Source organism: Hemibagrus wyckioides, linkage group LG21 (genome assembly GCF_019097595.1).
Source record: "Hemibagrus wyckioides isolate EC202008001 linkage group LG21, SWU_Hwy_1.0, whole genome shotgun sequence".
NCBI lineage: Eukaryota > Metazoa > Chordata > Actinopteri > Siluriformes > Bagridae > Hemibagrus > Hemibagrus wyckioides.
Window position 1 is genome coordinate 459,796 of NC_080730.1, and position 25,000 is coordinate 484,795.

A 25,000-nucleotide genomic window follows, 5' to 3' on the forward strand; every position below is an offset into this window, starting at 1 on the left:
GGAGTTAACTGATGTTGGAGTTAACTGATGTTGGAGTTAGCTGATGTTGGAGTTAACTGATGTTGGAGTTAACTGATGTTGGAGTTAGCTGATGTTGGAGTTAACTGATGTTGGAGTTAACTGATGTTGGAGTTAACTGATGTTGGAGTTAACTGATGTTGGAGTTAGCTGATGTTGGAGTTAACTGATGTTGGAGTTAGCTGATGTTGGAGTTAACTGATGTTGGAGTTAACTGATGTTGGAGTTAGCTGATGTGAGAATACTGCAGTGAGATGAACGCACCGTGCGGGACTCCAGCACCTGATACATGCCGAAGAGCATCAGGAAGATCAAACCACCAAGGAAGATGTACATGAACATCCTGTAAACAACATTGTGTTTATTAACTCTCTCACAGAATGATAAATAAAAACTCTTCAAACTCACCCACAGGCACAGTGTAGGAATATTTACACTGATTCATTTACCCTAAATCACTTACACTGAATCATTAACACTGAATCACTTACACTGAATCATTAACACTGAATCACTTACACTGAATCAATTAGTTTGAATCATTAACACTGAATCAAGTACATAGAATCTTTTCACTGAATGAGTTATAGTTTACAGTGTCATAATCACACTGAATCACTTATACAGGATCGTTTTCAATGAATTATTTGAACTGAATTGTTTGCACTGTATCATTTACACTGAATCACATACATAGAATCACTTACAGTTTGCATTAATTTATTAATATTAATTTAAACACAGCTTACGTCTCTCCGTCCAGGCCCTCGTCCAGTTCAGTTATCGTCACCGTCTGGTTAAAAATGGCGCTCTGGAAAGCATTTCCCTTTACAAGACAAAAAATACATCGGGAATTAAAATCTTTTTCAAAGACGTCACAATTATAGGTCATATTTATGTTAGATTTAATTCTTTGCTACAAAATAGTAAAATAGCTATTATATTCCTATATGATTATTATATAATTACAAGTTCTCTGATCTTTATTATAAATATGTAATAAAAGTGTTATATAACATAAAGTGATGTGTTGAACCTCAGCGTCGTGGTAGTTGAGCAGGATGACCAGACCGAACGGACGACCGGCCATTGGCTGAGCGGGAATAAACGAGTACTCAAATGAAGCCTGTCTCTCCGGCTGCACCACGGTATCCAGCTGCAGAGCCGTAAACTACACACACACACCAACAATCACATCATATAACATTCTTAAGAAAAAATTCTCTACTACAATAATAATAATAATAATAATAATAATAATACTGTAATCAGATATTCTTATTATTCTTATTATGATCAGCTGAGCCTCACGTTCTGGATGTAGAACTGGTAATCCTGTGGATAACGGAACGATGCTTCGAGAGAGCGAACTGTAAAGTCCTGACTGCCTTTATTACTGAAACCAACCAGAAACTTCACTATCTCATTGGCTGGAAACTCTACAACATCAGCAGAAATACAGATGTTAGAGAGAGAAGAGAGCTTTACTCCATCAGGTAGTAAGGTAGTGAGAGCAATAAGATAGAGAACATGATGTTAGAGTGACGTGTGCTGCAGACGTGACTCTGTGATGTACAAGACACGTCTGTTTCTGACCTTCTCCTGTGACGAAGATGATGGTGGTGTCTGCGTCAGGGTGAGACGTCACATCTGCAGGATGAGAATCTTCATCTAAATCATTAGCATCATCCACGTCCTGCAGAGAGAAATAACGAGGTTCTGAAGTGTGTGTTAAACACCTCATTTAAACACGTCAGTGAACACGTCATTTAAACACGTCATCAATACGTTTAAATCTTCAGCTCTGGTGTTCAGTGTTCCACCGTAGCAATGAGGCTAATGTAGCTAATACATAACGTTAGTCTATAGCCTCCAGCCTCATGTGATCCACATCATCTACACATCTCTATATTAGCATTAGAACTGTTCTCACCCCATCTCCTATTTGAGGTTCTTCCACCAGAACTTCCTCTTCCTCTTCATCCTCCTCCTCCTCTTCCACTGCTCCATCTGGTGCTTCATCTATCACTTCAGCTTCAGGTTCGGCGTAAACTCGACCTGCAAGAGCAAAGGGCATTTTCCTAATGTCCAGAATTTTTTCATGCTTGAATCTAGTGTGATGTGTGTGATGAGATGAGATAATAGGAGATGAGAGGAGACATTAGGAGATGAGAGGAGACATGCAGAGATGATAGGAGATGAGAGGAGACATGCAGAGATGAGATGATAGGAGATGAGAAGAGACATGCAGAGATGAGATGATAGGAGATGAGAGGAGACATGCAGAGATGAGATGATAGAAGATGAGAGGAGACATTAGGAGATGAGAGGAGACATGCAGAGATGAGATGATAGAAGATGAGAGGAGACATTAGGAGATGAGAGGAGACATGCAGAGATGAGATGATAGGAGATGAGAGGAGACATGCAGAGATGAGATGATAGGAGATGAGAGGAGACATGCAGAGATGAGATGATAGGAGATGAGAGGAGACATTAGGAGATGATAGAAGATGAGAGGAGACATGCAGAGATGAGAGGAGACATGCAGAGATGAGATGATAGAAGATGAGAGGAGACATTAGGAGATGAGAGGAGACATGCAGAGATGAGATGATAGGAGATGAGAGGAGACATTAGGAGATGATAGAAGATGAGAGGAGACATGCAGAGATGAGAGGAGACATGCAGAGATGAGAGGAGACATTAGGAGATGATAGGAGATGAGAGGAGACATGCAGAGATGAGAGGAGACATGCAGAGATGAGATGATAGGAGATGAGAGGAGACATGCAGAGATGAGATGATAGAAGATGAGAGGAGACATTAGGAGATGATAGGAGATGAGAAGAGACATGCAGAGTTGAGATGATAGAAGATGAGAGGAGACATTAGGAGATGATAGGAGATGAGAGGAGACATGCAGAGATGAGATGATAGGAGATGAGAGGAGACATTAGGAGATGATAGGAGATGAGAGGAGACATGCAGAGATGAGATGATAGGAGATGAGAGGAGACATTAGGAGATGATAGGAGATGAGAGGAGACATGCAGAGATGAGATGACAGGAGATGAGAGGAGACATGAGGAGATGAGATGATAGGAGATGAGAGGAGACATGAGGAGATGAGATGATAGGAGATGAGAGGAGACATGAGGAGATGAGATGATAGGAGATGAGAGGAGACATTAGGAGATGATAGGAGATGAGAGATATTCTGATAGTTGTTTTCCAGCTGAATAATAAACAGCATTATTTATGAAGAGTCTGTAATTTGATTTATTTCAAACATTAAACTTTTTTTTCTTCATTGTCTGAATATTTGTCAGAAATAGTCGGAATTTTAATACTGAGCCTAATAAATATGATTATTATTTTTAACACTGGACCATTTCTCACAAGGCTTATGTTGGATTCTACACAGAACCTTTAGGAACATATGTTCCTCACAAGTTCTTCATGATGATTAAAGGTCCTTAACTTCCTCAGAGAGTTCTGTGTAGAACCCTGTGGAATAATACGGTTCATTAAAGGTTCCTGCAGCGCACATTCCTAATGTCCAGAATTTTTTTCATGCCTGCGACTAGTAGTGTGTGTGTGTGTGTGTGTGTGTTTATGACACGTCATCTCCTATATAGTTAACGGAGACAGGAGCGCGCGCTGCGGTGTCTGGACACGATACTGCATCGCAGGCAGAAAAAAAGTCGAAAACTTCTACAACTGGACTGTAGATTAGTTCATTAAGCTCATTTCTTCGCGTTTGTGATGGATGTGACGTCACAGGTACAGAAGACACGTAACTCTTTCTGTGAGAAATACACGAGTCACTGAGTTTTAACACTGAGTTATAAAAAAATAATAAAAGCGCGAGCTTCATGTTCGATATAAAAAAATGTAACGCGCGCGCGCGCGCGTGTGTGTGTGTGAGTGTGTGTGGTGACGGACAGAGGAATGAATGGAGCAGAGCTGGAGTTTAATGCCACGTCACACCACCGTGTGTGTATCTGTGGGCATGTGTTTGTGTGTGTGTGTGTGTGTGTGTGTGTGTGTGTGTGTAGGGAGGATAATAAAGTGTGTAATGAAACTCACCTCCGGAGAGCAGCGCGGCCGGAAACAGCAGCAGATACACAAACAGCGACTTTAATCCAAAACCCAACATGATTCCTGCAGGAGTGAAGAGAGAAAGAAAAAGAGAGAAGTGACTCTAATAACTGCCCAGAGGGGGCGGGGCGCGGAGGGGCGGGGTTACGCGTTAGAAACACCCACTGAGAGTCGTGTGCGCTGTTCTCTTTCATATCAACTAAGTTTAAGACAATTCACTACTTTTACACACACACACACACACACACGTACACACACACACACACACACACACGTACACACACACACACACACACGCACACACACACGTACACACACACACACACACACACGCACACACCCACACATCACTTCCTTGTTTCTATAAATCACACAGAGCATTGTAGAGGACATTTAAAGGTGTAAAATAGTTTAGGCAACATTTTGCTTGTGTGTGTATTATGTGTGTTTATCCCACTGAGTTCTGGTCGGTGTTGATTAGGTTGGAAGGTGTTGATTAATTCTCTTTAACAGCAGCTCTGACTGTAGTGCAGGTTTATATTAATATGCTTGTTCTAATATATTATCGTTTTTATAGCCACAGGGACAGGGACATCAACTCAAGTCAAGTCAAGAAGCTTTAATTATCATTTAATCCACATATAGCTGATGCAGTACACAGTGACATGACCTCCAGGACCTGGTGCTACATAAACATACAACAACATATAGCTACAACACAACAAAGAGCTAAGGACAGAACGTTGTAACAGTGCAAACAGACAATATAAATAACAACACAAAACAGTACGGGACACATAACTCAGAAAAATGTGCAAAATATAAGAACCGTAAACCAGTGGTTTCTTTTAAACATATACATGTAGCAGCAGTTAGTGACAGTATGAAGTGTGCAAAAACAGCAACAGCAGCAATTGAATAAGCGTGCAAATACAAGCATGTAAACAGTTAGAATGTGGGTGGAGTTATAGATGTATGTGTTGAGTCACAAACAATTGCCACAGGTCTGTTCACACAGTTGAGTGACCAGGTGAGGTCCTCCGGCAGGTGAACACCAAGGAATTTGGTGCTCTTGACGATCTCCACGTTGGACTTCGCCTCTCTGATGGCTCGGGACAGTTTGGCCCTTGCTGTTTTTAAGGCAATCTTGTCCCCTGCTCTGAAGGCGGAACAGAGCACCCACTTTTGCGGTCATCCACGGCTTTTCGTTGGGTCGTGTTGTGATGGACTGGTCACGTCATCGATGCACTTGCCGATGTAGCCGGTCACTGATGCTGTGTACTGCTCTAAGTTGGTAGTGTCACCGTTGGTTGCAGACTCCCTGAACATATTCCGGTCAGTGCACTCAAAACAGTCCTGAAGAGCAGAGGTGGCTCCTGCTGGCCGGGCTTTAACCCGTTTCAGAACCGGATTAGAGCGTCTGACGAGTGGTCTGCCGAGGTGGGGGCAGGGCTCCGCACTGTACATGCTAGTGATGTTTGTGTAAACATGAATCAGTGTGTTCGCCTCTTTTGAGACTTGAGATTTGCATGATTTAAATCTCCGGTGATAATATACAGTCCGTCGGGGTGAGCATTCTGCAGCTCGCTAATAGCCCCATAGGGTTCACATAGAGCCTCCTTAGCATTAACGTTGGGGTACACTCAGACAATGAAAGCAGTGGTGAATTCATGTTGTAAATAAAATGGCCTGCATCTAACAGACACAAACTCCACAAGCACAGAGTTGTAGCACCATTCTGTGTTGATGTAAACACACACACCGTTACCACGAGTCTTACCGCACAGAGCTGCAGTTCTGTTGGAATGAAACGAGGTGAGCCTGGCTAGCTGATGTGTGTGTCTTTTAGTTTATTTCTCTAGTACACACACACACACACACACACACACTCAGGTCCTTTCTCACATCTTTGTAGCCCAACATGGATTTCTCACACACACACACACACATCACGCTGCTTTACCCAGCACTCCGTGTGCAGTGCAGCAGATTTCCTCCTGAAAGTCAGATGTGGTTTTGTGCAGAAATTCTTGCTTTGCTGATTCGAGCGGAGGTGTTTACATCCTGCACACACTCGCATCCTCAATTTATAACACACACCTTTAACTCATCACAGTTCAGTGTGTGGACATCGTCATTACTGACACTTCAGACATGGAGAATAACAGCACACACGGTGAGTCAGTCAGAGCGGTCATCAGGGCCGAGTTTCCCAAAATCATCACAGCACAAAGATCAGCGATTAATGGTAGAGCGAGCATCTCTCCCTCTCTCTCTCTCTCTCTCTCTCTCTCTCTTGCTCTCTCTTGGATGAGATGATCTAAATGTTGTGATGGTCTCAGGAGAAACTCTGATCGTTTGTCTTTAGAGGTGTGTGATATCGGAGCTGTGTGAGAACCTTGTCCTGTTGAACTGATGTGTGTGAGCGTGTTCTCTGCAGGGTTCTGGGTGTTCCATGGTTCCTCTGAGCTGTGGGGTGTGTTAGCGGCGATCACTGTGCTCCTTCTGCTCTCTTTCTGCTGCAATATTTTATGTTGCGTTCAAAAACGTCTCACAGGTGAGATCACACTAAACTCACATTAAACGCTTTAATTACAAGCTAGCTACATTAGCACAGTCATACCATGGAAGCAAATATCACACAGTCAGCTTCATGGGCCCAGGAAGTTATGTTTCATTTTAAATTGTGTGTGTGTGTGTGTGTGTGTGTGTGAGAGAGAGAGAGAGAGAGAGAGAGAGAGAGTCAGTCACACTGCACATTATCTGGTTGTTTTTTTTGTCCTCAGCTAAAGGGAAAATGTTTCTGCCCAGATTCAGGAGGAGGTAAAATAATAAGACTTTATATCCTGATCAAAGACACACACACACACACACACACACACAGAGCATGACTTAAGTCTATTCACAGAGAAATAACCCCACGATTAATCCCAGATCATTCTGAAGAACTTAAATACTATTTTACTGAACAAAACACTAATGATTGAGAGTTATTGATTGTTAGTGTTATTGATTTGTTCATCTTTGGTTCCTGATATTGAGGCCTTTATCAGCTCGTGTTTGATGTTTTATTTAAATATTTTATTTTATTATTCTAAACATCAATTCTGCGCTACAAAAGAACACATTAAACACTTCATCATTAAATAAGTTTAATGTTTATTCTGAGCCATGACTCAACACTCAAATGACTCAACACAGAAATGACTCAACACTGAAATGACTCAACACTCAAACGACTCAACACTGAAACGACTCAACACTCTAATGACTCAACGCTCAAATGACTCAACACTCAAACGACTCAACCCTCAAACGACTCAACGCTCAAACGACTCAACGCTCTAATGACTCAACACTCAAACGACTCAACGCTCAAACGACTCAACGCTCAAACGACTCAACACTCTAATGACTCAACACTCAAACGACTCAACACTCAAACGACTCAACACTCAAACAACTCAACACTCAAATGACTCAACACTCTAATGATTCAACACTTCTCCCAAGAAATTCTACTAATTAAATTATAAAAATGTTACATTATTTAAAAAAACACAAAAAATCTGTTAAAAAGTTAACTTATTTGTTTGTCTGTTTATTTGTTTGTTTTCAGTTGGATTGTTTTATTCACCTTCTGAATGTGAAATAAATGCTCTCTAATAACTCACACATCTAACCTTCACCCTCAGAATTACAGCTTTATTATTCAACGCTATAAACATTCAGACACACACACACACACACACACATTATATTTACTGATTTTGTGTGTGTGTGTGTCTCAGTGTAAGTCTGAAAAACAGAGAGATGGAGGAAAATCCGATTTATGGCAACATCACCTACACACAAACACACAGCGGTAAGAGTGTGTGTGAGTGTGTGAGTGTGTGCATTATTAATATTGATCTAGTATAAATACAGTAATAGATACAGTTGAATAATATAATAGTATAGTAATAAGTGTATGTTACGTTTAAATTCAGATGATAAACAGGAAGTGGAAACTCCAGAAAAGGTAAAGTCAAAGTGTTTACTTATTGTGTAGTGTGTGAGTGTTTAGTGTGTGAGTGTTTAGTGTGTGAGTGTTTAGTGTGTGAGTGTTTAGTGTGTGAGTGTTTAGTGTGTGAGTGTGGAGTGTGTGTGTGTTTAGTGTGTGTGTGGAGTGTGTGAGTGTTTAGTGTGTGAGTGTGGAGTGTGTGAGTGTGTAGTGTGTGAGTGTTTAGTGTGTGTGTGGAGTGTGTGAGTGTTTAGTGTGTGAGTGTGGAGTGTGTGAGTGTTTAGTGTGTGAGTGTTTAGTGTGTGAGTGTGGAGTGTGTGAGTGTTTAGTGTGTGTGTGGAGTGTGTGAGTGTTTAGTGTGTGAGTGTGGAGTGTGTGAGTGTGTAGTGTGTGAGTGTGGAGTGTGTGAGTGTTTAGTGTGTGAGTGTGTAGTGTGTGAGTGTGGAGTGTGTGAGTGTTTAGTGTGGAGTGTGTGAGTGTTTAGTGTGTGAGTGTGTAGTGTGTGAGTGTTTAGTGTGTGAGTGTGGAGTGTGTGAGTGTTTAGTGTGTGAGTGTTTAGTGTGAGTGTTTAGTGTGTGAGTGTGGAGTGTGTGAGTGTTTAGTGTGAGTGTTTAGTGTGTGAGTGTGGAGTGTGTGAGTGTTTAGTGTGTGAGTGTTTAGTGTGAGTGTTTAGTGTGTGAGTGTGGAGTGTGTGAGTGTTTAGTGTGAGTGTTTAGTGTGTGAGTGTGGAGTGTGTGAGTGTTTAGTGTGTGAGTGTTTAGTGTGTGAGTGTTTAGTGTGTGAGTGTGGAGTGTGTGAGTGTTTAGTGTGTGAGTGTGGAGTGTGTGAGTGTTTAGTGTGTGAGTGTTTAGTGTGTGAGTGTGGAGTGTGTGAGTGTTTAGTGTGAGTGTTTAGTGTGTGAGTGTGGAGTGTGTGAGTGTTTAGTGTGTGAGTGTTTAGTGTGTGAGTGTTTAGTGTGTGAGTGTGGAGTGTGTGAGTGTTTAGTGTGTGAGTGTGGAGTGTGTGAGTGTGGAGTGTGTGAGTGTTTAGTGTGTGAGTGTTTAGTGTGTGAGTGTGGAGTGTATGAGTGTTTAGTGTGTGAGTGTGGAGTGTGTGAGTGTGGAGTGTGTGAGTGTTTAGTGTGTGAGTGTTTAGTGTGTGAGTGTGGAGTGTGTGAGTGTTTAGTGTGTGAGTGTTTAGTGTGTGAGTGTGGAGTGTGTGAGTGTTTAGTGTGTGAGTGTGGAGTGTGTGAGTGTGGAGTGTGTGAGTGTTTAGTGTGTGAGTGTGGAGTGTGTGAGTATTTAGTGTGTGAGTGTGTAGTGTGTGAGTGTTTAGTGTGTGAGTGTTTAGTGTGTGAGTGTGGAGTGTGTGAGTGTTTAATGTGTGTGTTTAGTGTGTGAGTGTGGAGTGTGTGAGTGTTTAGTGTGTGAGTGTGGAGTGTGTGAGAGTTTAGTGTGTGAGTGTGGAGTATGTGAGTGTGGAGTGTGTGAGTGTTTAGTGTGTGAGTGTTTAGTGTGTGAGTGTTTAATGTGTGAGTGTGGAGTGTGTGAGTGTGGAGTGTGTGAGTGTGGAGTGTGTGAGTGTTTAGTGTGTGAGTGTTTAGTGTGTGAGTGTGTAGTGTGTGAGTGTTTAGTGTGTGAGTGTTTAGTGTGTGAGTGTGGAGTGTGTGAGTGTGGAGTGTGTGAGTGTTTAGTGTGTGAGTGTTTAGTGTGTGAGTGTGGAGTGTGTGAGTGTGGAGTGTGTGAGTGTTTAGTGTGTGAGTGTGTAATGTGTGAGTGTTTAGTGTGTGAGTGTGGAGTGTGTGAGTGTGTAGTGTGTGAGTGTTTAGTGTGTGAGTGTTTAGTGTGTGAGTGTGGAGTGTGTGAGTGTTTAGTGTGTGAGTGTTTAGTGTGTGAGTGTGGAGTGTGTGAGTGTGGAGTGTGTGAGTGTTTAGTGTGTGAGTGTGTAATGTGTGAGTGTTTAGTGTGTGAGTGTGGAGTGTGTGAGTGTGTAATGTGTGAGTGTTTAGTGTGTGAGTGTTTAGTGTGTGAGTGTGTAGTGTGTGAGTGTTTAGTGTGTGAGTGTTTAGTGTGTGAGTGTGTAATGTGTGAGTGTGGAGTGTGTGAGTGTTTAGTGTGTGAGTGTGTAATGTGTGAGTGTTTAGTGTGTGAGTGTGGAGTGTGTGAGTGTGTAATGTGTGAGTGTGGAGTGTGTGAGTGTTTAGTGTGTGAGTGTGTAATGTGTGAGTGTGGAGTGTGTGAGTGTTTAGTGTGTGAGTGTTTAGTGTGTGAGTGTGGAGTGTGTGAGTGTTTAGTGTGTGAGTGTGGAGTGTGTGAGTATTTAGTGTGTGAGTGTGGAGTGTGTGAGTGTTTAGTGTGTGAGTGGTTTTAGTGTGTGAGTGTGGGAGTGTGTGGAGTGTTTAGTGTGTGAGTGTGGAGTGTGTGAGTGTGGAGTGTGTGAGTGTTTAGTGTGTGAGTGTTTAGTGTGTGAGTGTGGGAGTGTGTGAGTGTTTAGTGTGTGAGTGTTTAGTGTGTGAGTGTGGAGTGTGTGAGTGTTTAGTGTGTGAGTGTGGAGTGTGTGAGTGTGTGAGTGTGTGGTGTGGAGTGTGTGAGTGTGAGTGTGTGTGTGAGTGTTTAGTGTGTGTGTGAGTGTGTAGTGTGTGAGTGTTTAGTGTGTGAGTGTTTAGTGTGTGAGTGTTTAGTGTGTGAGTGTGGTAGTGTGTGAGTGTTTAGTGTGTGTGTGTGTGGAGTGTGTGAGAGTTTAGTGTGTGAGTGTGGAGTATGTGAGTGTGGAGTGTGTGAGTGTTTAGTGTGTGAGTGTTTAGTGTGTGAGTGTTTAGTGTGTGAGTGTTTAATGTGTGAGTGTGGAGTGTGTGAGTGTGGAGTGTGTGAGTGTTTAGTGTGTGAGTGTGGAGTGTGTGAGTGTGGAGTGTGTGAGTGTTTAGTGTGTGAGTGTTTAGTGTGTGAGTGTGGAGTGTGTGAGTGTTTAGTGTGTGAGTGTTTAGTGTGTGAGTGTGTAATGTGTGAGTGTGGAGTGTGTGAGTGTTTAGTGTGTGAGTGTTTAGTGTGTGAGTGTTTAGTGTGTGAGTGTGGAGTGTGTGAGTGTTTAGTGTGTGAGTGTGGAGTGTGTGAGTGTTTAGTGTGTGAGTGTGGAGTGTGTGAGTGTGGAGTGTGTGAGTGTTTAGTGTGTGAGTGTTTAGTGTGTGAGTGTGGAGTGTGTGAGTGTTTAGTGTGTGAGTGTGGAGTGTGTGAGTGTGGAGTGTGTGAGTGTTTAGTGTGTGAGTGTTTAGTGTGTGAGTGTGGAGTGTGTGAGTGTTTAGTGTGTGAGTGTTTAGTGTGTGAGTGTGGAGTGTGTGAGTGTTTAGTGTGTGAGTGTGGAGTGTGTGAGTGTGGAGTGTGTGAGTGTTTAGTGTGTGAGTGTGGAGTGTGTGAGTGTTTAGTGTGTGAGTGTGGAGTGTGTGAGTGTTTAGTGTGTGAGTGTGTAGTGTGTGAGTGTTTAGTGTGTGAGTGTTTAGTGTGTGAGTGTGGAGTGTGTGAGTGTTTTAGTGTGTGAGTGTTTAGTGTGTGGTGTGAAGTGTGTGAGTGTTTAGTGTGTGAGTGTTTAGTGTGTGAGTGTGGAGTGTGTGAGAGTTTAGTGTGTGAGTGTGGAGTGTGTGTGTTTAGGTGTGTGAGTGTGGAGTGTGTGAGTGTTTGGTGTGTGAGTGTGGAGTGTGTGAGTGTTTAGTGTGTGAGTGTGGAGTGTGTGAGTGTGGGGTGTGTGAGTGTTTAGTGTGTGAGTGTGGAGTGTGTGAGTGTGGAGTGTGTGAGTGTTTAGTGTGTGAGTGTGGAGTGTGGAGTGTGTGAGTGTTTAGTGTGAGTGTGGAGTGTGTGAGTCGATAGTGTGTGAGTGTTTAGTGTGGTGTAGTGTGTGAGTGTTTAGTGTGTGAGTGTGGAGTGTGTGAGTGTTTAGTGTGTGAGTGTGGAGTGTGTGAGTGTGGAGTGTGTGAGTGTTTAGTGTGTGAGTGTTTAATGTGTGAGTGTGGAGTGTGTGAGTGTGGAGTGTGTGAGTGTTAGTGTGTGAGTGTGGAGTGTGTGAGTGTTTAGTGTGTGAGTGTTTAGTGTGTGAGTGTGGAGTGTGTGAGTGTTTAGTGTGTGAGTGTGGAGTGTGTGAGTGTGGAGTGTGTGAGTGTTTAGTGTGTGAGTGTGGAGTGTGTGAGTGTGTAGTGTGTGAGTGTTTAGTGTGGAGTGTGTGAGTGTGGAGTGTGTGAGTGTTTAGTGTGTGAGTGTTTAGTGTGTGAGTGTGTAGTGTGTGAGTGTTTAGTGTGTGAGTGTTTAGTGTGTGAGTGTGGAGTGTGTGAGTGTTTAGTGTGTGAGTGTGGAGTGTGTGAGTGTGGAGTGTGTGAGTGTGGAGTGTGTGAGTGTTTAGTGTGTGAGTGTGTAATGTGTGAGTGTTTAGTGTGTGAGTGTGGAGTGTGTGAGTGTTTTGTTTGTGAGTGTGTAATGTGTGAGTGTTTAGTGTGTGAGTGTTTAGTGTGTGAGTGTGTAGTGTGTGAGTGTTTAGTGTGTGAGTGTTTAGTGTGTGAGTTGTGTGAGTGTTTAGTGTGTGAGTGTGTGTGTGTTTATGTGTGTGAGTGTTTAGTGTGTGAGTGTGTAGTGTGTGAGTGTTTAGTGTGTGAGTGTTTAGTGTGTGAGTGTGGAGTGTGTGAGTGTGGGAGTGTGTGAGTGTGGAGTGTGGAGTGTGTGAGTGTGTAATGTGTGAGTGTTTAGTGTGGAGTGTGTGAGTGTTTAGTGTGTGAGTGTGGAGTGTGTGAGTGTGTAGTGTGTGAGTGTTTAGTGTGTGAGTGTTTAGTGTGTGAGTGTTTAGTGTGTGAGTGTTTAGTGTGTGAGTGTGGAGTGTGTGAGTGTTTAGTGTGTGAGTGTGGAGTGTGTGAGTGTTTAGTGTGTGAGTGTGGAGTGTGTGAGTGTTTAGTGTGTGAGTGTGGAGTGTGTGAGTGTTTAGTGTGTGAGTGTGGAGTGTGTGAGTGTTTAATGTGAGTGTTTAGTGTGTGAGTGTGGAGTGTGTGAGTGTTTAGTGTGTGTGTGGAGTGTGTGAGTGTGTGAGTGTTTAGTGTGTGAGTGTGTAGTGTGTGAGTGTTTAGTGTGTGAGTGTGGAATGTGTGAGTGTGGAGTGTGTGTGAGTGTTTAGTGTGTGAGTGTTTAGTGTTGAGTGTTTAGTGTGTGAGTGTGGAGTGTGTGAGTGTGGAGTGGTGAGTGTGGAGTGTGTGAGTGTTTAGTGTGTGAGTGTGGAGGTGTGTGAGTGTGGAGTGTGTGAGTGTTTAGTGTGTGAGTGTGGGAGTGTGTGAGTGTGGAGTGTGTGAGTGTTTAGTGTGGTGTGAGTGTGGAGTGTGTGAGTGTTTAGTGTGTGAGTGTGTAGTGTGTGAGTGTTTAGTGTGTGAGTGTGGAATGTGTGAGTGTGGAGTGTTGTGAGTGTTTAGTGTGTGAGTGTTTAGTGTGTGAGTGTTTAGTGTGTGAGTGTGGAGTGTGTGAGTGTTTAGTGTGTGAGTGTTTTAGTGTGTGAGTGTGGAGTGTGTGAGTGTGGAGTGTGGTGAGTGTTTAGTGTGTGAGTGTGGAGTGTGTGAGTGTTTAGTGTGTGAGTGTTTAGTGTGTGAGTGTGGAGTGTGTGAGTGTGGAGTGTGTGAGTGTTTAGTGTGTGAGTGTGGAGTGTGTGAGTGTTTAGTGTGTGAGTGTGGAGTGTGGAGTGTGTGAGTGTTTAGTGTGTGAGTGTTTAGTGTGTGAGTGTGGAGTGTGTGAGTGTTTAGTGTGTGAGTGTTTAGTGTGTGAGTGTGGAGTGTGTGAGTGTTTAGTGTGTGAGTGTTTAGTGTGTGAGTGTGGAGTGGTGAGTGTGTGGAGTGTTTAGTGTGTGAGTGTGGAGTGTGTGAGTGTTTAGTGTGTGAGTGTGGAGTGTGGAGTGTGTGAGTGTTTAGTGTGTGAGTGTTTAGTGTGTGAGTGTGGAGTGTGTGAGTGTTTAGTGTGTGAGTGTGGAGTGTGTGAGTGTGGAGTGTGTGAGTGTTTAGTGTGTGAGTGTGGAGTGTGTGAGTGTGGAGTGTGTGAGTGTTTAGTGTGTGAGTGTGGAGTGTGTGAGTGTTTAATGTGAGTGTTTAGTGTGTGAGTGTGTAGTGTGTGAGTGTTTAGTGTGTGAGTGTGTAATGTGTGAGTGTTTAGTGTGTGAGTGTTTAGTGTGTGAGTGTGTAGTGTGTGAGTGTTTAGTGTGTGAGTGTTTAGTGTGTGAGTGTGTAATGTGTGAGTGTGGAGTGTGTGAGTGTGGAGTGTGTGAGTGTTTAGTGTGTGAGTGTGTAATGTGTGAGTGTTAGTGTGTGAGTGTGGAGTGTGTGAGTGTTTAGTGTGTGAGTGTGTAATGTGTGAGTGTGGAGGTGTGTGAGTGTTTAGTGTGTGAGTGAGTGAGTGTGTTAGTGAGTAAGTGAGTGTGTGAGTGTGGAGTGTGTGAGTGTTTAGTGTGTGAGTGTGGAGTGTGTGAGTGTTTAGTGTGTGAGTGTGGAGTGTGTGAGTGTTTAGTGTGTGAGTGTTTAGTGTGTGAGTGTGGAGTGTGTGAGTGTTTAGTGTGTGAGTGTTTAGTGTGTGAGTGTTTAGTGTGTGAGTGTTTAGTGTGTGAGTGTGGAGTGTGTGAGTGTTTAGTGTGTGAGTGTGGAGTGTGTGAGTGTGTGAGTGTTTAGTGTGTGAGTGTGGAGTGTGTGAGTGTTTAGTGTGTGAGTGTGGAATGTGTGAGTGTGGAGTGTGTGAGTGTTTAGTGTGTGAGTGTTTAGTGTGTGAGTGTGAAGTGTGTGAGTGTTTAGTGTGTGAGTGTGGAATGTGTGAGTGTGGAGTGTGTGAGTGTTTAGTGTGTGAGTGTTTAGTGTGTGAGTGTGGAGTGTGTGAGTGTTTAGTGTGTGAGTGTGGAGTGTGTGAGTGTTTAGTGTTGTGAGTGTGTGAGTGTTTTGTGTGTGAGTGTGTAGTGTGTGAGTGTTTAGTGTGTGAGTGTGGAATGTGTGAGTGTGGAGTGTGTGAGTGTTTAGTGTGTGAGTGTTTAGTGTGTGAGTGTGGAGTGTGTGAGTGTGGAGTGTGTGAGTGTGGAGTGTGTGAGTGTGGAGTGTGTGAGTGTTTAGTGTGTGAGTGTGGAGTGTGTGAGTGTGGAGTGTGTGAGTGTTTAGTGTGTGAGTGTTTAGTGTGTGAGTGTGGAGTGTGTGAGTGTGGAGTGTGTGAGTGGGGAGTGTGTGAGTGTGGAGTGTGTGAGTGTTTAGTGTGTGAGTGTGGAGTGTGTGAGTGTGTAGTGTGTGAGTGTTTAGTGTGTGAGTGTTTGTGTGTGTGTGTGGAGTGTGTGAGTGGTTTAGTGTGTGAGTGTGGAGTGTGTGGAGTGTGGAGTGTGTGAGTGTAGTGGTGTGTGAGTGTGTAGTGTGTGAGTGTGGAGTGTGTGAGTGGTTAGTGTGTGAGTGGGGAGTGTGTGAGTGTGAGTGTGTGAGTGTTTAGTGTGTGAGTGTGTAGTGTGTGAGTGTTTAGTGTGTGAGTGTTTAGTGTGTGAGTGTTTAGTGTGTGAGTGTGGAGTGTGTGAGTGTTTAGTGTGTGAGTGTGTAGTGTGTGAGTGTTTAGTGTGTGAGTGTTTAGTGTGTGAGTGTTTAGTGTGTGAGTGTGGAGTGTGTGAGTGTTTAGTGTGTGAGTGTTTAGTGTGTGAGTGTGGAGTGTGTGAGTGTTTAGTGTGTGAGTGTGGAGTGTGTGAGTGTGTAGTGTGTGAGTGTGGAGTGTGTGAGTGTTTAGTGTGTGAGTGTGTAGTGTGTGAGTGTGTAGTGTGTGAGTGTGGAGTGTGTGAGTGTTTAGTGTGGAGTGTGTGAGTGTGTAGTGTGTGAGTGTTTAGTGTGTGAGTGTGTAGTGTGTGAGTGTGGAGTGTGTGAGTGTTTAGTGTGTGAGTGTTTAGTGTGTGAGTGTGGAGTGTGTGAGTGTTTAGTGTGAGTGTTTAGTGTGTGAGTGTGGAGTGTGTGAGTGTTTAGTGTGTGAGTGTTTAGTGTGTGAGTGTTTAGTGTGTGAGTGTTTAGTGTGTGAGTGTTTAGTGTGTGAGTGTGGAGTGTGTGAGTGTTTAGTGTGTGAGTGTTTAGTGTGTGAGTGTGTGAGTGTTTAGTGAGTGAGTGTTTAGTGTGTGAGTGTGGAGTGTGTGAGTGTTTAGTGTGTGAGTGTGGAGTGTGTGAGTGTTTAGTGTGTGAGTGTGGAGTGTGTGAGTGTGGAGTGTGTGAGTGTTTAGTGTGTGAGTGTTTAATGTGTGAGTGTGGAGTGTGTGAGTGTTTAGTGTGTGAGTGTGGAGTGTGTGAGTGTGTAGTGTGTGAGTGTTTAGTGTGTGAGTGTTTAGTGTGTGAGTGTGGAGTGTGTGAGTGTTTAGTGTGAGTGTGGAGTGTGTGAGTGTGGAGTGTGAGTGTAGTGTGTGAGTGTGGAGTGTGTGAGTGTGTAGTGTGTGAGTGTTTAGTGTGTGAGTGTGGAGTGTGTGAGTGTTTAGTGTGTGAGTGTGTAGTGTGTGAGTGTTTAGTGTGTGAGTGTGGAGTGTGTGAGTGTGGAGTGTGTGAGTGTTTAGTGTGTGAGTGTGTAATGTGTGAGTGTGGAGTGTGTGAGTGTTTAGTGTGTGAGTGTGTGAGTGTTTAGTGTGTGAGTGGAGTGTGTGAGTGTGGAGTGTGTGAGTATTTAGTGTGTGAGTGTGGAGTGTGTGAGTGTTTAGTGTGTGAGTGTGGAGTGTGTGAGTGTTTAATGTGAGTGTTTAGTGTGTGAGTGTGTGAGTGTGGAGTGTGTGAGTGTTTAGTGTGTGAGTGTTTAGTGTGTGAGTGTTTAGTGTGTGAGTGTTTAGTGTGTGAGTGTGGAGTGTGTGAGTGTTTAGTGTGTGAGTGTGGAGTGTGTGAGTGTGTGAGTGTTTAGTGTGTGAGTGTGTAGTGTGTGAGTGTTTAGTGTGTGAGTGTGGAATGTGTGAGTGTGGAGTGTGTGAGTGTTTAGTGTGTGAGTGTTTAGTGTGTGAGTGTTTAGTGTGTGAGTGTGGAGTGTGTGAGTGTGGAGTGTGTGAGTGTGGAGTGTGTGAGTGTTTAGTGTGTGAGTGTGGAGTGTGTGAGTGTGGAGTGTGTGAGTGTTTAGTGTGTGAGTGTGGAGTGTGTGAGTGTGGAGTGTGTGAGTGTTTAGTGTGTGAGTGTGGAGTGTGTGAGTGTGTGAGTGTTTAGTGTGTGAGTGTGTAGTGTGTGAGTGTTTAGTGTGTGAGTGTGGAATGTGTGAGTGTGGAGTGTGTGAGTGTTTAGTGTGTGAGTGTTTAGTGTGTGAGTGTTTAGTGTGTGAGTGTGGAGTGTGTGAGTGTTTAGTGTGTGAGTGTTTAGTGTGTGAGTGTGGAGTGTGTGAGTGTGGAGTGTGTGAGTGTTTAGTGTGTGAGTGTGGAGTGTGTGAGTGTTTAGTGTGTGAGTGTTTAGTGTGTGAGTGTGGAGTGTGTGAGTGTGGAGTGTGTGAGTGTTTAGTGTGTGAGTGTGGAGTGTGTGAGTGTTTAGTGTGTGAGTGTGGAGTGTGGAGTGTGTGAGTGTTTAGTGTGTGAGTGTTTAGTGTGTGAGTGTGGAGTGTGTGAGTGTTTAGTGTGTGAGTGTTTAGTGTGTGAGTGTGGAGTGTGTGAGTGTTTAGTGTGTGAGTGTTTAGTGTGTGAGTGTGGAGTGTGTGAGTGTGGAGTGTGTGAGTGTTTAGTGTGTGAGTGTGGAGTGTGTGAGTGTTTAGTGTGTGAGTGTGGAGTGTGGAGTGTGTGAGTGTTTAGTGTGTGAGTGTTTAGTGTGTGAGTGTGGAGTGTGTGAGTGTTTAGTGTGTGAGTGTGGAGTGTGTGAGTGTGAGTGTGGAGTGTGTGAGTGTTTAGTGTGTGAGTGTGGGAGTGTGTGAGTGTGGAGTGTGTGAGTGTTTAGTGTGTGAGTGTGGAGTGTGTGAGTGTTTAATGTGAGTGTTTAGTGTGTGAGTGTGTGAGTGTTTAGTGTGTGAGTGTGTAGTGTGTGAGTGTTTAGTGTGTGAGTGTTTAGTGTGTGAGTGTGTAGTGTGTGAGTGTTTAGTGTGTGAGTGTTTAGTGTGTGAGTGTGTAATGTGTGAGTGTGGAGTGTGTGAGTGTGGAGTGTGTGAGTGTTTAGTGTGTGAGTGTGTAATGTGTGAGTGTTTAGTGTGTGAGTGTGGAGTGTGTGAGTGTTTAGTGTGTGAGTGTGTAATGTGTGAGTGTGGAGTGTGTGAGTGTTTAGTGTGTGAGTGTGTGAGTGTTTAGTGTGTGAGTGGAGTGTGTGAGTGTGGAGTGTGTGAGTATTTAGTGTGTGAGTGTGGAGTGTGTGAGTGTTTAGTGTGTGAGTGTGGAGTGTGTGAGTGTTTAATGTGAGTGTTTAGTGTGTGAGTGTGTGAGTGTGGAGTGTGTGAGTGTTTAGTGTGTGAGTGTTTAGTGTGTGAGTGTTTAGTGTGTGAGTGTTTAGTGTGTGAGTGTGGAGTGTGTGAGTGTTTAGTGTGTGAGTGTGGAGTGTGTGAGTGTGTGAGTGTTTAGTGTGTGAGTGTGTAGTGTGTGAGTGTTTAGTGTGTGAGTGTGGAATGTGTGAGTGTGGAGTGTGTGAGTGTTTAGTGTGTGAGTGTTTAGTGTGTGAGTGTGGAGTGTGTGAGTGTGGAGTGTGTGAGTGTGGAGTGTGTGAGTGTTTAGTGTGTGAGTGTGGAGTGTGTTGAGTGTGGAGTGTGTGAGTGTTTAGTGTGTGAGTGTGGAGTGTGTGAGTGTGGAGTGTGTGAGTGTTTAGTGTGTGAGTGTGGAGTGTGTGAGTGTGTGAGTGTTTAGTGTGTGAGTGTGTAGTGTGTGAGTGTTTAGTGTGTGAGTGTGGAATGTGTGAGTGTGGAGTGTGTGAGTGTTTAGTGTGTGAGTGTTTAGTGTGTGAGTGTGGAGTGTGTGAGTGTGGAGTGTGTGAGTGTGGAGTGTGTGAGTGTTTAGTGTGTGAGTGTGGAGTGTGTGAGTGTGGAGTGTGTGAGTGTTTAGTGTGTGAGTGTTTAGTGTGTGAGTGTGGAGTGTGTGAGTGTGGAGTGTGTGAGTGGGGAGTGTGTGAGTGTGGAGTGTGTGAGTGTTTAGTGTGTGAGTGTGGAGTGTGTGAGTGTGTAGTGTGTGAGTGTTTAGTGTGTGAGTGTTTAGTGTGTGAGTGTGGAGTGTGTGAGTGTTTAGTGTGTGAGTGTGGAGTGTGTGAGTGTGGAGTGTGTGAGTGTGGAGTGTGTGAGTGTTTAGTGTGTGAGTGTGGAGTGTGTGAGTGTTTAGTGTGTGAGTGGGGAGTGTGTGAGTGTGGAGTGTGTGAGTGTTTAGTGTGTGAGTGTGGAGTGTGTGAGTGTGTAGTGTGTGAGTGTTTAGTGTGTGAGTGTTTAGTGTGTGAGTGTGGAGTGTGTGAGTGTTTAGTGTGTGAGTGTGGAGTGTGTGAGTGTGTAGTGTGTGAGTGTTTAGTGTGTGAGTGTTTAGTGTGTGAGTGTGGAGTGTGTGAGTGTTTAGTGTGTGAGTGTGGAGTGTGTGAGTGTGGAGTGTGTGAGTGTTTAGTGTGTGAGTGTGGAGTGTGTGAGTGTGTAGTGTGTGAGTGTTTAGTGTGTGAGTGTGGAGTGTGTGAGTGTTTAGTGTGTGAGTGTGTAGTGTGTGAGTGTTTAGTGTGTGAGTGTGGAGTGTGTGAGTGTGGAGTGTGTGAGTGTTTAGTGTGTGAGTGTTTAGTGTGTGAGTGTGGAGTGTGTGATTGTGGAGTGTGTGAGTGTTTAGTGTGTGAGTGTTTAGTGTGTGAGTGTGGAGTGTGTGAGTGTTTAGTGTGTGAGTGTTTAGTGTGTGAGTGTTTACTGTGTGAGTGTGGAGTGTGTGAGTGTTTAGTGTGTGAGTGTTTACTGTGTGAGTGTTTAGTGTGTGAGTGTTTAGTGTGTGAGTGTGGAGTGTGTGAGTGTTTAGTGTGTGAGTGTTTAGTGTGTGAGTGTGTGAGTGTTTAGTGAGTGAGTGTTTAGTGTGTGAGTGTGGAGTGTGTGAGTGTTTAGTGTGTGAGTGTGGAGTGTGTGAGTGTTTAGTGTGTGAGTGTGGAGTGTGTGAGTGTGGAGTGTGTGAGTGTTTAGTGTGTGAGTGTTTAATGTGTGAGTGTGGAGTGTGTGAGTGTTTAGTGTGAGTGTTTAGTGTGAGTGTTTAGTGTGTGAGTGTTTAATCTGTGAGTGTTTAGTGTGTGAGTGTTTAATGTGTGAGTGTTTAGTGTGTGAGTGTTTAGTGTGAGTGTTTAGTGTGTGAGTGTTTAATCTGTGAGTGTGGAGTGTGTGAGTGTTTAGTGTGTGAGTGTTTAGTGTGTAGTGTAAGCAGTTACACAACTGTGTGTTATTTACTTGTGATGTTTTATCTGTGTATTAATCAGATGATGATGATGTGTGTGTGTGTGTGTGTGTGTGTTGTTAGCAGCTCTCCTCTGCTCGAGACTGCTACGCTAACCTGAGCCTGAAAGCTCCTAAGCCCTCAGCGTCTGGTCGCTCGTCTCCTCGCAGTACGATCCAGTACTCAGATGTTCTGGTGATCTGTGAAGAACAGGAGGAGAAGACTGAGGAAGATAAAGACTCCTGCTCAGGTTTCTCAGATCTGTACGCTTCGGTCGATGCAGAACGCATCAAGAGCAAGAAAGAGCACAGCAACGAGCCTTACGCCAATCATGTCTGAGGAATGTGGACACGCCCACCTGTTAGTAACCTCTAATAAACCTGCCTATGTCACAGTCCTGAACATTACAGACAATTTATACACAATCATCATCATCACCATCTCCACCACCACCACAATCATCATCATCATCAACATCACCATCTCCACCACCATCATCAACATCACCATCTCCACCACCACCACAATCATCATCATCAACATCACCATCTCCACCACCATCATCATCACCACCATCTCCACCACCACCACAATCATCATCATCATCAACATCACCATCTCCACCACCATCATCATCAACATCACCATCTCCACCACCACCACAATCATCATCATCAACATCACCATCTCCACCACCATCATCAACATCACCATCTCCACCACCACCACAATCATCATCATCAACATCACCATCTCCACCACCATCATCACCACCATCTCCACCACCACCACAATCATCATCATCATCAACATCACCATCTCCACCACCATCATCATCAACATCACCATCTCCACCACCACCACAATCATCATCATCAACATCACCATCTCCACCACCATCATCATCACCACCATCTCCACCACCACCACAATCATCATCATCATCAACATCACCATCTCCACCATCACCACAATCATCATCATCAACATCACCATCTCCACCACCATCATCATCATCACCATCTCCACCACCACCACCACCACAATCATCATCATCAACATCACCATCTCCACCACCATCATCATCACCATCTCCACCATCATCATCATCACCATCTCCACCACCATCATCATCACCACCATCTCCACCACAACCACAATCATCATCATCATCATCATCACCATCTCCACCACCACCATCATCATCATCTACACCACCATCATCATCACCATCTCCACCACCATCATCATCACCATCTCCACCACCATCATCATCACCATCTCCACCACCACCACAATTATCATCTTCATCATCATCATCATTATCTCCAACATCATCATCACCATCTCCACCCCATCATCATCATCATCATAATGTGTAACACTGGGACATCCTGAGAAAGATGATATACAGTAAATATACTGAACACACTCACAGTAATCTGCTTTGTGTTTGTGTGTGTGTTTGTATGAGTGTGTGTGTGTTTGTATGAGTGTGTGTGTTTGTATGAGTGTGTGTGTGTGTGTTTGTATGAGTGTGTGTGTGTGTGTGTGTGTTTGTATGAGTGTGTGTGTTTGTATGAATGTGTTTGTGTGTTTGTATGAGTGTGTGTGTGTGTGTGTGTGTTTGTATGAGTGTGTGTGTGTGTGTGTTTGTATGAGTGTGTGTGTGTGTGTTTGTATGAGTGTGTGTGTGTGTTTGTATGAGTGTGTGTGTGTGTGTGTGTTTGTATGAGTGTGTGTGTTTGTATGAGTGTGTGTGTGTGTGTTTGTATGAGTGTGTGTGTGTGTGTGTGTTTGTATGAGTGTGTGTGTGTGTGTGTTTGTATGAGTGTGTGTGTGTGTGTTTGTATGAGTGTGTGTGTTTGTATGAGTGTGTGTGTGTGTGTTTGTATGAGTGTGTGTGTGTGTGTGTGTGTTTGTATGAGTGTGTGTGTGTGTGTTTGTATGTGTGTGTGTGTGTGTGTGTGTGTTTGTATGTGTGTGTGTGTGTGTGTGTGTGTTTGTATGAGTGTGTGTGTGTGTGTTTGTATGAGTGTGTGTGTGTGTGTGTGTTTGTATGAGTGTGTGTGTGTGTGTGTGTGTGTGTGTGTTTGTATGAGTGTGTGTGTGTGTGTGTTTGTATGAGTGTGTGTGTGTGTGTGTTTGTATGAGTGTGTGTGTGTGTTTGTATGAGTGTGTGTGTGTGTGTTTGTATGAGTGTGTGTGTGTGTATGAGTGTGTGTGTGTGTGTTTGTATGAGTGTGTGTGTGTTTGTATGAGTGTGTGTGTGTGTTTGTATGAGTGTGTGTGTGTGTGTTTGTATGAGTGTGTGTGTGTGTGTTTGTATGAGTGTGTGTGTGTGTGTTTGTATGAGTGTGTGTGTGTGTTTGTATGAGTGTGTGTGTGTGTTTGTATGAGTGTGTGTGTGTGTGTTTGTATGAGTGTGTGTGTGTGTGTTTGTATGAGTGTGTGTGTGTGTGTGTTTGTATGAGTGTGTGTGTGTGTTTGTATGAGTGTGTGTGTGTGTGTTTGTATGAATGTGTGTGTGTGTTTGTATGAGTGTGTGTGTGTGTGTTTGTATGAGTGTGTGTGTGTGTGTGTTTGTATGAATGTGTTTGTGTGTTTGTATGAGTGTGTGTGTGTTTGTATGAGTGTGTGTGTGTGTTTGTATGAGTGTGTGTGTGTTTGTATGAGTGTGTGTGTGTGTGTGTGTTTGTATGAATGTGTGTGTGTGTTTGTATGAGTGTGTGTGTGTGTGTTTGTATGAGTGTGTGTGTGTGTTTGTATGAGTGTGTGTGTGTGTGTGTTTGTATGAGTGTGTGTGTTTGTATGAGTGTGTGTGTGTGTGTTTGTATGAGTGTGTGTGTGTGTGTGTGTTTGTATGAGTGTGTGTGTGTGTGTGTTTGTATGAGTGTGTGTGTGTGTGTGTTTGTATGAGTGTGTGTGTGTTTGTATGAGTGTGTGTGTGTGTTTGTATGAGTGTGTGTGTGTGTGTGTGTTTGTATGAATGTGTGTGTGTGTGTGTTTGTATGAGTGTGTGTGTGTGTGTGTGTTTGTGTGTGTGTGTTTGTATGAGTGTGTGTGTGTGTGTTTGTATGAGTGTGTGTGTGTGTGTGTGTTTGTATGAGTGTGTGTGTGTGTGTGTGTGTTTGTATGAGTGTGTGTGTGTGTGTGTGTGTGTGTTTGTATGAGTGTGTGTGTGTGTGTGTGTTTGTATGAGTGTGTGTGTGTGTGTGTGTGTTTGTATGAGTGTGTGTGTGTGTGTGTTTGTGTGTCTTAAGACAGAAGACTGAGAAATAAAAATAAAAATTGTTTCCTCCAAACTCACAGAGAATCAGAAGAGATTAATGACTGAATAAACCTTCATCATCCACCATGTGTGTGTCCATCTAATAAACAACAACAACAACAACAACAACAACAACAACAACAACGTACATCATCACAAATTTATCAATAAAATATAAATAAATAAATATTTAAGATTAAATCTGTAACTCCAGGTGTTCTGGACTTTTCTGTCAGGTCTCTGAGATGGTGTTCATTCCAGCTGCACTTTAACACTGAGACACACACACACACACACACACACACACACTGTATAATAATTATATATGATTATTCATCAGAGCAGTCAGAGATCAGACTCGGTCCTCAGGTCTAATCTCTCTCTCAGTAAAACTGTCAGAGAAACAGATTAAAGTCACATTTAAGAAAAATAAATCAAGTGAAGAAGCTTTATTGTCATTTCAGCCACATGAAGCTGACGCAGTACACACTGACACCAGGGAACGTTTCTCCAGGACCTGGTGCTACAGAAACATACAACATAGAGTTCAAACACAAACAACAACACAGAGCTAGGACAGGAGTTTGTCCAAGAGATTCCTTTTAACAGTTTTATTTCCTAAAAAGATTTAGATCCCTGTGATGTGGAGAGATCTGTGGAAAACCTCCACTCATCACCACTCTGCATGGAGATCAGTCTCTATTCTTCTATAAAAAGAACTGAAGAAATATTAAAGGATGTGTGTGTGTGTGTGTGTGTGTGTGTGTGTGTGTGTGTGTGTGGCAGCAGCAGCAAGATTTATGATGTGTTTAATATTTTAAATGAGGACTTTTATTAAATCATTAGCGGGACTTTTATTTTTCAGCCACCTGCTGGTCAGAGACCAAATCACAGCCATTTCCCCCAATAAACACATTTATAAAGAAAAATAAAATGTTAATAAATAATAAATATAACTGTTAGTTTTTATGAATTTATATATATCCTGTAAATGAAATAAAGGTGAATAAATCACTGAAAGTGAAGGATAAAGTTGAAAAACATCAGATACGTCACATTCTGTATGAATGTGGAGTATTTACAGGAATGTTTACTTAACTGTTTTATTCATATTTAAATTAAAATAATTCATATTACCTAAAGATTCTGTCTCTTTCATTTCCATAAAAAAATCTATAAAATAAATATAAACCAATTATTAACAATTAAACAATATATTCATAATAGAAAAGAAACCCAGGGATCTTCTGAACCGCATGAATTTCATAAGGATAAATAAAAACAGCTTTACGATTGTAATATAATTAAAAATATATATTTTTAGA

General features: G+C 43.2%; 2 protein-coding genes across 4 annotated transcripts in view; one reads left to right on the plus strand and one right to left on the minus strand.

Moving 5' to 3' along the window:
- LOC131342862 (translocon-associated protein subunit alpha-like) overlaps positions 1-4,269 on the minus strand; it is a 6,650-nt gene extending 2,381 nt beyond the window's left edge. The window contains exons 1-7 of the mRNA XM_058374119.1: positions 4,111-4,269; positions 1,952-2,076; positions 1,615-1,714; positions 1,330-1,457; positions 1,055-1,189; positions 768-844; positions 283-361 (exon numbers count right to left, since the gene is read on the minus strand). Coding sequence (XP_058230102.1) covers positions 283-361; positions 768-844; positions 1,055-1,189; positions 1,330-1,457; positions 1,615-1,714; positions 1,952-2,076; positions 4,111-4,180 — 714 coding nt within the window. The 5' untranslated portion in view covers positions 4,181-4,269. The remainder of the gene's footprint in view (positions 1-282; positions 362-767; positions 845-1,054; positions 1,190-1,329; positions 1,458-1,614; positions 1,715-1,951; positions 2,077-4,110) is intronic.
- A 1,860-nt stretch (positions 4,270-6,129) lies between these two features.
- On the plus strand, positions 6,130-24,674 carry LOC131342287 (signaling threshold-regulating transmembrane adapter 1-like). 3 transcript variants are annotated; one of them, XM_058373007.1, is made up of 7 exons: positions 6,130-6,298; positions 6,563-6,679; positions 6,909-6,945; positions 7,914-7,987; positions 8,112-8,143; positions 20,489-20,764; positions 23,717-24,674. In XM_058373007.1, the coding sequence occupies exons 1-6, from the start codon at positions 6,277-6,279 to the stop codon at positions 20,741-20,743; spliced, it is 537 nt and encodes a 178-aa protein (XP_058228990.1). In that variant the 5' UTR covers positions 6,130-6,276; the 3' UTR covers positions 20,744-20,764; positions 23,717-24,674. The 3 variants fall into 3 exon arrangements, with proteins under 3 accessions (XP_058228990.1, XP_058228989.1, XP_058228991.1); XM_058373006.1 differs by lacking the exon at positions 23,717-24,674 and having other exon boundaries at positions 6,134-6,298; positions 20,489-20,807; XM_058373008.1 differs by lacking the exon at positions 23,717-24,674 and having other exon boundaries at positions 6,140-6,298; positions 20,492-20,807.
- The last annotated feature ends 326 nt before the right edge of the window (positions 24,675-25,000 follow it).